Genomic DNA, 11,813 nt, shown 5'->3' with positions numbered 1-11,813 from the left:
ATACGGAGTGCGAATGTGTAGCATCCTGTATGGAATGGACACGCACGGCAGCCCATACAGTCGCCCATACGGACGCCCGTATGAATGGCACGCAACAGCGACAACCCGTAGGGACACCACACAAGCGGCAACCATACTGATTGCGCATGCCCTCGGCAGCTCTACAGCTAGGGGAAGGCAGGGGCCATCTTGTCACTGTTAGAATTCCTGCTCCGTGATTGCAGTCATGGGATTCATATGACGGTGTATGTTTTGACTCCACAGAGTGGGAAGTGATGGAGACAGGATGTTTGTGTTACTGTGTTCCGTGAAGTGGGACTGTTGTCCTTTGTTCTTTTTCTCTTTGTTGTCTGATGCTAGAGAGAGAGGGAGCCATGTTGCAGTGCTCCGTGTGTGTTTGTATGTAAATAAAGTAGATTAGCCAAAATGCTGAGTTGCTGAGGTCTGTTACGCATGATGCGCAAACTCTGTGGATCCCTAAGTGTGCCGGTGTCGGTTGGCATCGGTCGCTGTGATGTTCGGGCTGAAGAAAGCTTGTGAAGCTCCCGAACGATCGACCAGGAGGGAGGGAACATGCCAGTTGGGCATGTGTCTCTGCCAGGGTCCTACTTGTGTGTTGGCTGAGCTCCTAACAGTCAGGCCCCCCCAGAGTGGCACCCAAGGCAGACCGCCCCCTCCGCCCCCCACTTCGTACGCCCCTGCCTTTGTTTGCACCGTTTTCTCGCAGCCTGCGCAGCGCTGCAACATTTCGAGATGTGCCTGTTTTGAAGGAAAGTCCCGTTTTCGGTTGATGTGTTTGTGGTTTGGGAAGGTGCAGATGAAGGAATTTTGTATCCAAATGCAAACTGAAGAAATTTCTCCCTCCCAGTGAGGAGGGAAGACATTAGTAAGGCAAAGGAACATGCTGCCAGCATAATAAGTCCACTGCAAAGCAACATAGGATCTATAAGGGTCTCGTCCCTTTGGCTCCACCCAAAAAATATTGGAGGGGACTGCCTCCCCCCCCCCCGGTTGATGGGCATTGCCATTCAAATGGTGTGAATGTGCTGTGTCTTGTGATCGATTGTGCAGGGTGGGGTTCACCTGCCCCCCTATATTTGAATCAAGTTGGTACCCCTGCAAGGCAATGTCAAAAGAAGAGGGTGTGTGTGTGTGTGTGTGTGTGTGTGTGTGTGTGTGTGAATATTTGTGTCGTGTTGAGAAAAAAACAGGCCATGGGAACCTGAGTCTACACACAGATTCAGAAGAAAATGAGGACAAGGTCAGAAACAGAGAATCAGTTTTGTCTAAGCCAGCAGTGGGGTCCAAACTTTTTTCAAAGAGGGCCAGATTTGATGAAGTGAAGGGCCGCGAGGGCCGAGGCTTTTTAAAGGATTTTACCCCTGGAAATAAACTGACACAGGGGCCAGATTAAGCCCCTGAAACAGACTTTGGACACAAAGACCAAGAAGTCTCGAAGAGTCACTCAACCCATTATACAGAAACAGGGTAGTTGTATTTTGGACTGGGCCACTTCAAAATGCAGTAGGGGAGGTCGTATTTTTTAATTCCCCCCCCCATAAAAAAGGTTCCCCCCTTTGTTGTAAACCTTAGTGGCACGGAAAGAGATTTTTATTTTTTCGCATCGGTGAGCGTTACAGAAAATGGTGCCCCCCCCCGCCTCCATCACGTACAAAAAAAGGCAATAGCATCCCATATCATGTATGTAGCACAGCTCTCAGCGAAGCCAGAATCAGGCCTTGTAAAAAAAAGAGACGTGGAGATTAGTGCTTCCAAAAAGACATTTGGCGATCTCTACCACCCCCACCCCCCATCACAGCCCCGTCCGGAAGATACAGGCAAAGCTGGCGAGTATCGCCATGATAATGAGAGCATAGCTGGTTTTCACGCTGCTGGGAGCATCGCTGTTGCAGTAATCGGAAACGCAGCAATTGGTCTCGATGCCCGTTTGGCCGCCCTTGATCTCAAAGTTGCTTGGGCAGACGTCTGCACACCACTTGCTGACGGAAAACTCACTGCCTACAAAGCAAGAGGATTTAAGGGAGGGAGAATGAGAAATTGCTGTGGGGTTCAGTGGCAATAGTCAACCCTGTTTGGAGATGAATTTCACCGACTTAAAACAGCACAATCCTATCCTATTTTATGTAGCAACAAAGCCGCCCAGAGTGGCTGGGGAAACCCAGCCAGATGGGCGGGGTACAAATAATAAATTATTATTATTATTATTATTATTATTATTATTATTATTATTAAACCCACTTTTGTCTTATATAAATGTTTATTAGTAGCAAACCAATTTGATACGCAGTTATTAAAAGAGGAATGGATATAAATGATGTTAGTTATATTAATTTTGTTGTTTCTTTGACTTTTCTATTATTTGTTTGTTTGTTTGTCTGTCTGTCTTACCATAAATGTATTTATTTTAAATCAATAAAGATATACTTTAAAAAAAATAAAATAAAATAAAATAAATAAATAGAAGAGGAATGGGATAAAGAATTGGGGATCTCAATCTCGACTAAACAATGGGAAACTGTTAAGTTCTATAACAAGGGTTCTCTGTACCTCAAATTAAGACCCATATAACACAAAATAATATTTAGAATTTTCTGGACTCCAGTATGCTTTTATATGAATGGGTTATCTAAGACATCTAGCTGCTGGAGATGTCGCAGGAATAATGCTTCTCTAAAACATATGTCCCATATTGATAAATTTGTACAATGTCCCATATTGATAAATTTTTGGCAGAATGTAATAGAGACAATCAACATGACTTTACAGAATAACCTTAAATTTGCAGAGGAAATTATCCTTTTGAATGGTTATCTAACAAATAAACACTATGAATGGACCGTGGCCTTAAAAAAGGTAAAAGGACCCCTGACCATTAGGTCCAGTCGTGGCCGACTCTGGGGTTGCAGCGCTCATCTCGCTTCCGGGTCATGTGGCCAGCATGACTAAGCCGCTTCTGGCGAAACCAGAGCAGCGCACAGAAACGCTGTTTACCTTCCCACTGGAGTGGTACCTATTTATCTACTTGCACTTTGCCGTGCTTTCGAACTGCTAGGTTGGCAGGAGCAGGGACCGAGCAACAGGAGCTCACCCCGTCGCGGGGATTCAAACCGCCGACCTTCTGATCAGTAAGTCCTAGGCTCTGTGGTTTAATCCACAGCGCCACCCATGGCCTTACTACGGCACAAAGGTTTCAATGAACTGGAAAAATAAAAATGAGGCTCCCAAGATTGGATTGAAGATATGTACAAACTCGCTACACACGAACAGGTTGCATACAAACCTAGACTTGCCATGGGGAAATTTAATTTGGAATTCATTTTTTTGAATACCGTAATAGGTTTAGGTCTAGTTAACGACAATAGCATTTTTTTGTAATGTATACAGCTCCCAACCTCCTGTTCTGTTTTGTTTTCTAAAGGTAAAAGGTAAAGGTACCCTTGCCCATACGGGCCAGCCGTGTCCGACTCTGGGGTTGTGCGCTCATCTCACTCTATAGGCCGGGGGCCAGCGCTGTCCGCAGACACGTCCGGGTCACGTGGCCAGCGTGACAAGCTGCATCTGGCGAGCCAGCACAGCACACGGAACGCTGTTTACCTTCCCGCTGGTAAGCGGTCCCTATTTATCTACTTGCACTTAAGAGTGCTTTCGGCAAGTCCTAGGCGCTGAGGTTTTACCAACAGCGCCACCCGCGTCCCCGTTTTGTTTTTGTTTTGTTTTCTACATGGGTGCAATTTCTTATTTTCCTTCTTCTTTTGTGTCTTATCTTACTCTGTGCACTTATGATTATGTACTTTTTATCTTTCAATAAAGGAGATATATTTTTTAAAAATCCTATCCATGTGCACTTCCATAACACTACTATGTTCAGGTGCGATTCAGTCACATGCCAGCAAATTCAGGTTGAGAAATCATAAACGGTTGGGAGGTTTCCCTTTCCCAAATACTGGGATTTTTGCTTTAATGTGATGCATAGAATGTTCTGGAATGTGCTTGGTAGCACGTGCTTCAATGCAAACAAATCAGTGCGAATGCTCATTAAATGGCCAACATCGTCTAATTTCCCCACAAAAGTACCAAAACGAAATCTCCTGGAATAGCCCATCCCATCCGACCTTCCCGCAAACAAATAAGACTAAAGGGTCATTAAAACGTCAACGTTGTCTTTCTCACTATGCAAAACTGACAGTTTAATTGATCAATATACTATACCACTATACTAGCTGCACTGGCTCCCGGTGGGGGACAGGATCAGGTTTAAGGTGCGGGTTTTAACCTTTAAATCCCTATAAGGCTTAGGACCCTTGTACCTACGGGACCGCCTCTCCTGGTATGTCCCACGGAGGACCTTACGGTCTTCAAATAAAAATATATTGGAGGTCCCGGGCCACAGGGAGGTTAGGCTGGCCTCAACCAGAGCCAGGGCCTTTTTGGCCATGGCCCCGATCTGGTGGAACGCTCTGTCACAAGGGCCCTGCGGAACTTGACATCTTTTCTCAGGATCTGCAAGACGGAGCTGTTCCACCAGGCCTTTGGCCAGGGCACAGCCTGACTCCCTCCTTTGGCAATCTTCACAGAACTTTAACCCAATGGTTGCCATTAATCTGATTTGAATTGATTTTAGAATGAAATGATTTTAGAATGTTGTATCACTTTATTGTTGTTAGCCACCCTGAGCCCGGCTTCGGCTGGGGAGGGCGGGATATAAATAACTATTATTATTATTATTATTATTATTATTATTATTATTATTATTATTATTATTATTATCAAATCTTCAGTTCCAGCCAGCCAGGCAGATGGAGTACAGCTCCTTTTTCTCTCTGCCTTCCTGCAAACAGATCATGAAACTTACCAGGACCTTTGTGGGCCAATGACACGCAATATCTGTTCATATCCGAACACCTGTTCTTGGTGCATTCCTCGTGGGATTTCGCTTTTTCACACGTGTAACAGTGCAAGGACGAAACTGCAAAAAAAGAGGTGGGGAAGTTGGGGGTATTAGGTTGCTATAGCTACAGGATTTCTAATGAACATTCTTTGGATGTGGGGGGGGGGACCAGGGCTGGCATCAGCACTGCGGACCCCTGGGCCACTGCCAGGACCCCAACACAGTGGCAGACCCCTCTACTGGCACCTGTCCTGGCACTCCCTTTATTAAAAATATTTCCTGGTCGGGGGCTCAGAGCGGTTGGGTTCAGCTGCCATTTTAATTCCAAACAATGCTCCCATTGCCAGTTTGCTGAGGGGCATTTTGGGAAATATAAGTGGCTGTTCCCAGCCACCCTTTGAATAGGAGAATCTGTAGTCCTTGAGATGTTGCTGCACTCCAAGTCCCATCAGTCATGGCCAGGAATGATGGGAGTTCTAGTCTAATAATCCCAGGTTTAGAGATACGCGGTCTGTCTCTGAAGGTGCTATTTAGCCACATGGCTAATAGCCATTGATAGAACTCTCTCCCTGGCCATGAATTTCTCTAAATCCACACTTTCATAGAAACATAGAACCACGAGTCATCTAGTCCAACCCCTTGCGATGCAGGAATCTCAGCTAAAGCATCCATGGCAGACGACCATTCAACCTCTGCTTAAAAAGCCCCAAGGAAGGAGACTCAGAAACCTCCCAAGGGAGACCGTTCCACTTACTATCAGCGAATTCTTCCTGATGTTTAGTCTGAATCTCCCTCCTTGTAACTTGAAGCCATGGGTTCGAGTCCTACCCTCCAGAGCAAGAAGAAACAAGCTTGCTCCATATTCCATGGGACAGCCCTTGAGATATTGCAAGTTGATAAATAGGTACCGTTCCGGCGGGAAGGTAAACGGCGTTTCCGTGTGCTGCTCTGGTTTGCCAGAAGCGGCTTAGTCATGCTGGCCACATGACCCGGAAGCTGTATGCCGGCTCCCTTGGCCAGTAAAGCAAGATGAGCGCCACAACCCCAGAGTCGGCCACGACTGGAACTAATTGTCAGGGGTCCCTTTACCTTTACTGCTTGATTCTAGACATTATACTTCTGCTGATGCTGCAGAATGCTTTGTGGCAACGATTTACATTGATGCAATTAAAAATTAGGAGGAAGGGGACGCCTTTTCCTCATTTGCCCTGGTTCTACCACTCATCAGTTTTCCCCTCTGTGAAACAATTCTCCCTATCTCTTCGCCATCAAGCGCTTCTGTTCCCTAAAGTTGTTTACCTGTGAGGCGCTCTGTCTGTTTTGGGCGCCACCCTCCTTTTTAAAGTTGGGTGTTTGGCATGTCGGAGATTATTAGGGTGATACTGGGTGCTCTTGTGATGCCACTGGGTGTGAGTGCCTCTTTGATGGGAAAGAACTTCAAAACAATGGGGCGCCTGAGCTTCGGGGTGCCTGAGTTATGGGAAGGGAGAGAGCAGCGTGAGGTTTAATGGTGGAGCTGACTCACTCCATGCCACGAGACCAGTACATAAACTTCACTCGCACGAAGAGACGCTGAGATACAAGAACAACCAGACCTTCCACAAGCATTGCTTCATATTTCGACATGCTGTGCAATATAGGCAACCCTTTGATCCTGCCCTTTTTGCAGGGGCATCCAGAGCCAGCTGTGCCATTTTGGTGCAGACGCCACCAGCCTGGCCCCCTCAGGATGCTTTGGACTGCAATTCCCATCAGCTCCTACCAGAAAGTCCTGATGGGAGTTGTAGTCCTTCTGTCTGCTCTGGAGTATTGCTGGCTAATTTGTGTTTCCATTTTGTTGTTGTTTAGTCAACAGTGTGAACAGGTTTTAATGGAATACTGAATGGTTTGTTGTTGTTGTTGTTTAGTCGTGTCCGACTCTTCGTGACCCCCTGGACCAGAGCACACCAGGCACTCCTGTCTTCCACTGCCTCCTGCAGTTTGGTCAAATTCATGAAACAGTATAATAAAAAATATATATTAAAAAATTGAAACCAGAAATCGGGGAACTGTTGTGCAAAGATGCATTCTTAGGTGCCTGCATATGCCAGACAGAATTAAGTGCTTCTCAGCAGGTGCTTAAAGTGAAAGCCAAAGGAGTCTGTTGGCAGAGTAGTCCAAAGGATTGGGTCCACAATTATGGGTTGTGTGTTGTTTAGTCGTGTCCGCCTCTTCGTGACCCCATGGACCAGAGCACGCCAGGCACTCCTGTCTTCCACTGCCTCCCACAGTTTGGTCAAACTCATGTTTGTAGCTTCAAGAACACTGTCCAACCATCTCGTCCTCTGTCGTCCCCTTCTCCTTGTGCCCTCCATCTTTCCCAACATCAGGGTCTTTTCCAGGGAGTCTTCTCTTCGCCTTAGTTGGTCAAAGTCTTGGAGCCTCAGCTTCAGGATCTGTCCTTCCAGTGTGCACTCAGGGCTGATTTCCTTAATAATGGATGCATTTGATCTCCTTGCAGTCCATGGGACTCTCAAGAGTCTCCTCCAGCACCAGAATTCAAAAGCATCCATTCTTCGGTTTCCATTTAATACAGGTGTATAATGGTAGTTCTCAATAAAATCAACACACGAAAAACCCTAAGACTCCAGGTTGATGAAGGCTGTCTAAATGGATGTAGAACATCTGCAACTCTCCAGATATTGCTGGACGACAGTTCCTATCGTGCTTCGTCACTTGATCCTGGATTCTGGTATCAAGAGAGGCAGAAGTGCTCTTCTCCAACTATGACCCAAACTCATGTATATTTCTAGAGACCTTGGCATTGTCCCCACCTTAAGCATCCTTCTTCTAAGCTGAAGAAAAGCTCTGCAGCAGGTCTGGGGATCCTCTGGCTCTCCAGATGTTGCCAGACTAAAACTTCCATCACCCCTTGCCGTTAGAGGAGGAGGAGAAGAAAGAGGAGCAGGGACTGCAGGGCTGGAAGGCTGGTACCCAGAGATGAGGGAGAGGTGTTCCCCCTTTGTGACCCTAGATGTCAGAGAGGGAGAAGCTGATCTTCTAGATCTCTTTTTGGACCTTCCAGTGGAGTGCAGAGCCAAATCGAGGAGGGCAGAACACTTTGCCCAGCCAGAGGGAGGAGTTGGACGGGAGGAAGTGGAGTCAGAGGGGAAGGCGACGAGGCAGGACATAGTCTTGTCGCTGAGAGCTAGGCAGCGCCTTCGTAGGTAGGATGAGATCCACCCACCAGACAAGAGTGTGAATGTGTGATCACAACAGAGGGTGACAGAGTCTGATGGGTGAGATCGCCCCACCTTGTCTGTAAACGCTTCGTGGGAAGGGTGTGCCAACAGCAGGTACCTCTTTGTAGCTTCCGTTCAGCTATGAACCTCTTGCCTTGCGGCCGCCGAGACCATATAACACCAGTCTTGAAAAACCTACACTGGCTCCCAGTACGTTTCTGAGCACAATTCAAAGTGTTGGTCTGACCTTTAAAGCCCTAAACAGCCTCGGACCAGGATACCTGAAGGAGTGTCTCCACCCCCATCGTTCCACCCAGTCACTGAGGTCCAGCGCCGATGGCCTTCTGGCGGTTACCTCACTGCGAGAAGCCAAGTTACAGGGAACCAGGCAGAGGGCCTTTTCGGTGGTGGCACCCGCCCTGTGGAACGCCCTCCCAACAAATGTTAAAGAGAACAACAACTACTAGACTTTTAGAAGACATCTGAAGGCAGCCCTGTTTAGGGAAGCTTTTAATGTTTGATGCATTACTGTATTTTAATATGTTGTTTTAGAACAGGGGTAGCCAACCTAAGGCCCAGGGGCCGGATGCGGTCCAATTGCCTTCTCAATCCAGCCCGCAGACGGTCTGGGAATCGGCGTGTTTTTACATGAGTAGAATGTGTCTTTTTATTTAAAATGCATCTCTTGGTTATTTGTGGGGCATAGGAATTCATTCATATTATTTTTCAAAATATAGTCCGGCCCACCACATGGTCTGAGGGACAGTGGACCAGCCCACAGCTGAAAAAGGTTGCTGACCCCTGTTTTAGAATATTTAGAAGCATAGCATACTTAGAAGAATGTTCTATTGGGAATCACCACTATTGGGCTTTTGTTAGACCCAAAGGATTTCAGACATGATCCCTGCTATTTGTAGCCATACATTGACAGCCACAGACCTGCAAATTCAACATCTGACACACCGTCACAAACAACCCACAAGGTGTGAGAGAACACAACAGCTCGAGCCTCAGGCTAAGCAGGTTTTCCAAGCTTTCTCTTATCAAGGGAAAGGAAATTAAGATCTGGGCACGGAGTGGGAACCTCAATTAAGAAGAGCTGAGGAAATTGCCTTAGGCTGAGTTGAACCATCTGGTTCATCTTAGCTCAGCATTGCGCTGACTGACAGTGACCCTCCTGGATTTCTCCCAGCCTTACCTGGAGACACCAGGGATTGAATTGGATTGGGTTAGGGATCATCTGCATGCAAAGCAGGTGCTTGATCTCCAAGCCACACCCTTTACCTGTAGAACTTTAATCTACATAGTCCAGTTTGCAAGAAAACCTTCCCAGCACTCCTCCATTCATCAGGAGTGAGAAATGTGCAAAGCACAGCATCTTTCCACGCCCAGCAAAATGTCTGGAGACCATCAATAAAATAAGGACCGTGAGGCTGCTCCCTGAGTTTTAAGTCACGACAGTTCAAACTGTTGTATGGGGATTTTATTTGCTTATTTGGCGCTTGCTTATATTCCTTTGCGCTTTAGAAGGAAATTGCAGTTGCTTTCGGTTGATGCCAAAAGCCCTCTGTCTGCTTACCTGTGTGAAGTCTGAGCTAGCCGCAGAATAACCATTGCTCAGTGGCAATAAATAGCCAATAGCTAGCAGGTTAATAGCCCCAAGTCCAGCGAAATACTCTTAGATAGCAGGGCTGCCTGCCTGGGAATAGAAAAAGCTGGACGAGGTTGAACGTGGACCACCCCCACTCACTAAAAGGCAGGTGCTTTAAGAGCCTGTGTAACGGGGCTTGTCAACAGATTTAGGTATTTTTCGCTCTATAAGACTCACCTTTTTCCCTCCTAAAAAGTAAGGGGAAATGTGTGTGCGTCTTATGGAGCGAATGCAGGCTGCGCAGCTATCCCAGAAGCCAGAACAGCAAGAGGGATTGCTGCTTTCACTGCGCAGCGATCCCTCTTGCTGTTCTGGCTTCTGAGATTCAGAATATTTTTTTTCTTGTTTTCCTCCTCCAAAAACTAGGTGCGTCTTGTGGTCTGGTGCGTCTTGTAGAGCGGAAAATACGGTGGATTGCTTCATCTTCAGTTAAAAATGTTAAGTTTCAGCCAGGAGCTCCCAAGCAGAACAATTGCACTTAAGGATGGACAAGCCAGTCAAATCCGATTCTCTTATCTTTGCATTCTTAAATTCAGCTTTCCACATTTCTGCAGCTATTTGCAAAATAGCAATATTGAGAATGATTCTCATGAAAATCCATCAACATTTTAGTGCTAATTTATTCCAATAAACACACTTTTTGCCCCAGTATATGGGAACCTATAATATCATTTATAATATAATTCGTTAATTGCGTTGTATTTACCGGTACATACAGCAAAGGGAAGCCTAGAGCAATTAGATATATTTCAATTTAGGTAATCTATGTAATAGGCTTATGTTAGAAAATGAATATGGATTTTGAATCTGATGTTTGCAAATTTTTTTGGTTTTGAAATAAATAAAATAAAAACAAACAAAATAAAAAATAAACACACTTTTTGCCCCGGTGTACACAGTTTTGCAATCAATTCCCCCAGTGTGGAACATTTTTTGTGCATGTTATTTTCACAAATGTGTGCATTTTGATGCACACGAATGCTGACACTTGTTGGCTGGGGAACTGCACCCTGCAAAAATCAGAGAAGCGCAAATTGCAATGGATAATCTGTTCTTTGGTCCACGCATAGAAGTGCAAATGAGTGGCTTCTCTTAAAATGCAAACGTAGTCCATTTCTTCCCTGCCTGCAAAGAGCTGAGAATTTAAAACAGCTCCAAAACCTGTTTTCAGCAGTGGGCATACTCTCTCCTCCATTGCAGCACCTCAACAACAAAGGGTGCATTCCATGCCTATAACTATTCAAAGATGTTTCCCAGACCCCTTCTCAAGATCCTTGGCTCCATGGCTTAACCGCAGCGAAACTCACCTTGCTCCAGGCAGAGCGCTGCAACCACCAAGAGTACGGCAGTGAAAGTCTTCATCCTGGCAAGGTCTTAACCAGCTGGAAAAGAACAGCTGGCAGTTCTGACATTATATGATGCTTATTTAGGGCGGTGCCATCAGAGGGAGACGCATCTGATTGCTCACAGGGTTTTTTGCTGGCAATTCCCGCTGTGCTTGTTGCACTTGTGTGGCCTTCTCCTAAAACTCCCCCCCCCCCGCCGCTCCTTTATTTTTTCCTGACCCGGGATGTGAACCTTTTGCCACATGATGTCTGTTTTTCTTGGCTATAGATGCAGGGTTTTTTAATAGGACACGGCGTGGCCTGTTGGATTCCATCTGTAGCAAAGTGACACGGATGTTCAGAAGGAATCTGGCTCAGTTTGGGGGGCTCTTTGAAACAGCAAAGGGGGACGCGGGTGGTGCTGTGGGTTAAACCACAGAGCCTAAGACTTGCCAATCAGAAGGCTGCTGATTCTTCTAGACCTTCTCCCTGCCGTCCACCTTCAGATCAGGTCCTGGGACAGCAGGAAGACGCGCTGCGTCTCCCAGCTGTCCCCGGAGCTTGTGGGGCAGGCAGCGGGGAGAAGCGCTCTTCTCCCTGCTGCCCGCCTTGAGATCAGGTCCTGGGACAGCAGGAAGACGCGCTGCGCCTCCCAGCTGTCCCCGGAGCTTGTGGGGCAGGCAGCGGGGAGAAGCGCTCTTCTCCCC

The 11,813-nt window shown here is 46.6% G+C and overlaps 1 protein-coding gene across 1 annotated transcript; it reads right to left on the bottom strand.

Moving 5' to 3' along the window:
* Positions 1-1,627: 1,627 nt before the first annotated feature.
* LOC114600202 (lymphocyte antigen 6E-like) lies at positions 1,628-11,210 on the bottom strand. Its single transcript, XM_028736046.2, has 3 exons — positions 11,089-11,210; positions 4,874-4,987; positions 1,628-2,019 (listed from the first exon to the last, which is right to left on the bottom strand). The coding sequence occupies exons 1-3, from the start codon at positions 11,141-11,143 to the stop codon at positions 1,814-1,816; spliced, it is 375 nt and encodes a 124-aa protein (XP_028591879.2). The 5' UTR covers positions 11,144-11,210; the 3' UTR covers positions 1,628-1,813.
* Positions 11,211-11,813: the final 603 nt, after the last annotated feature.

This window comes from Podarcis muralis, chromosome 8 (genome assembly GCF_964188315.1).
Source record: "Podarcis muralis chromosome 8, rPodMur119.hap1.1, whole genome shotgun sequence".
Lineage (NCBI taxonomy): Eukaryota > Metazoa > Chordata > Lepidosauria > Squamata > Lacertidae > Podarcis > Podarcis muralis.
Note: the sequence above shows the minus strand (reverse complement) of the source record. Positions and strands in the feature narration are given on the sequence as shown.

Bases quoted from the DNA above. Each gene is read 5' to 3' on its own strand.
- LOC114600202 (XM_028736046.2), bottom strand. From the start codon at position 11,143: ATGAAGACTTTCACTGCCGTACTCTTGGTGGTTGCAGCGCTCTGCCTG. The intron at 4,988-11,088 runs GTGAGTTTCGCT...CTTTTTTTGCAG, and splicing joins AGCGCTCTGCCTGGAGCAAG to TTTCGTCCTTGCACTGTTAC. The intron at 2,020-4,873 runs GTAAGTTTCATG...CTTGCTTTGTAG, and splicing joins ATTGGCCCACAAAGGTCCTG to GCAGTGAGTTTTCCGTCAGC.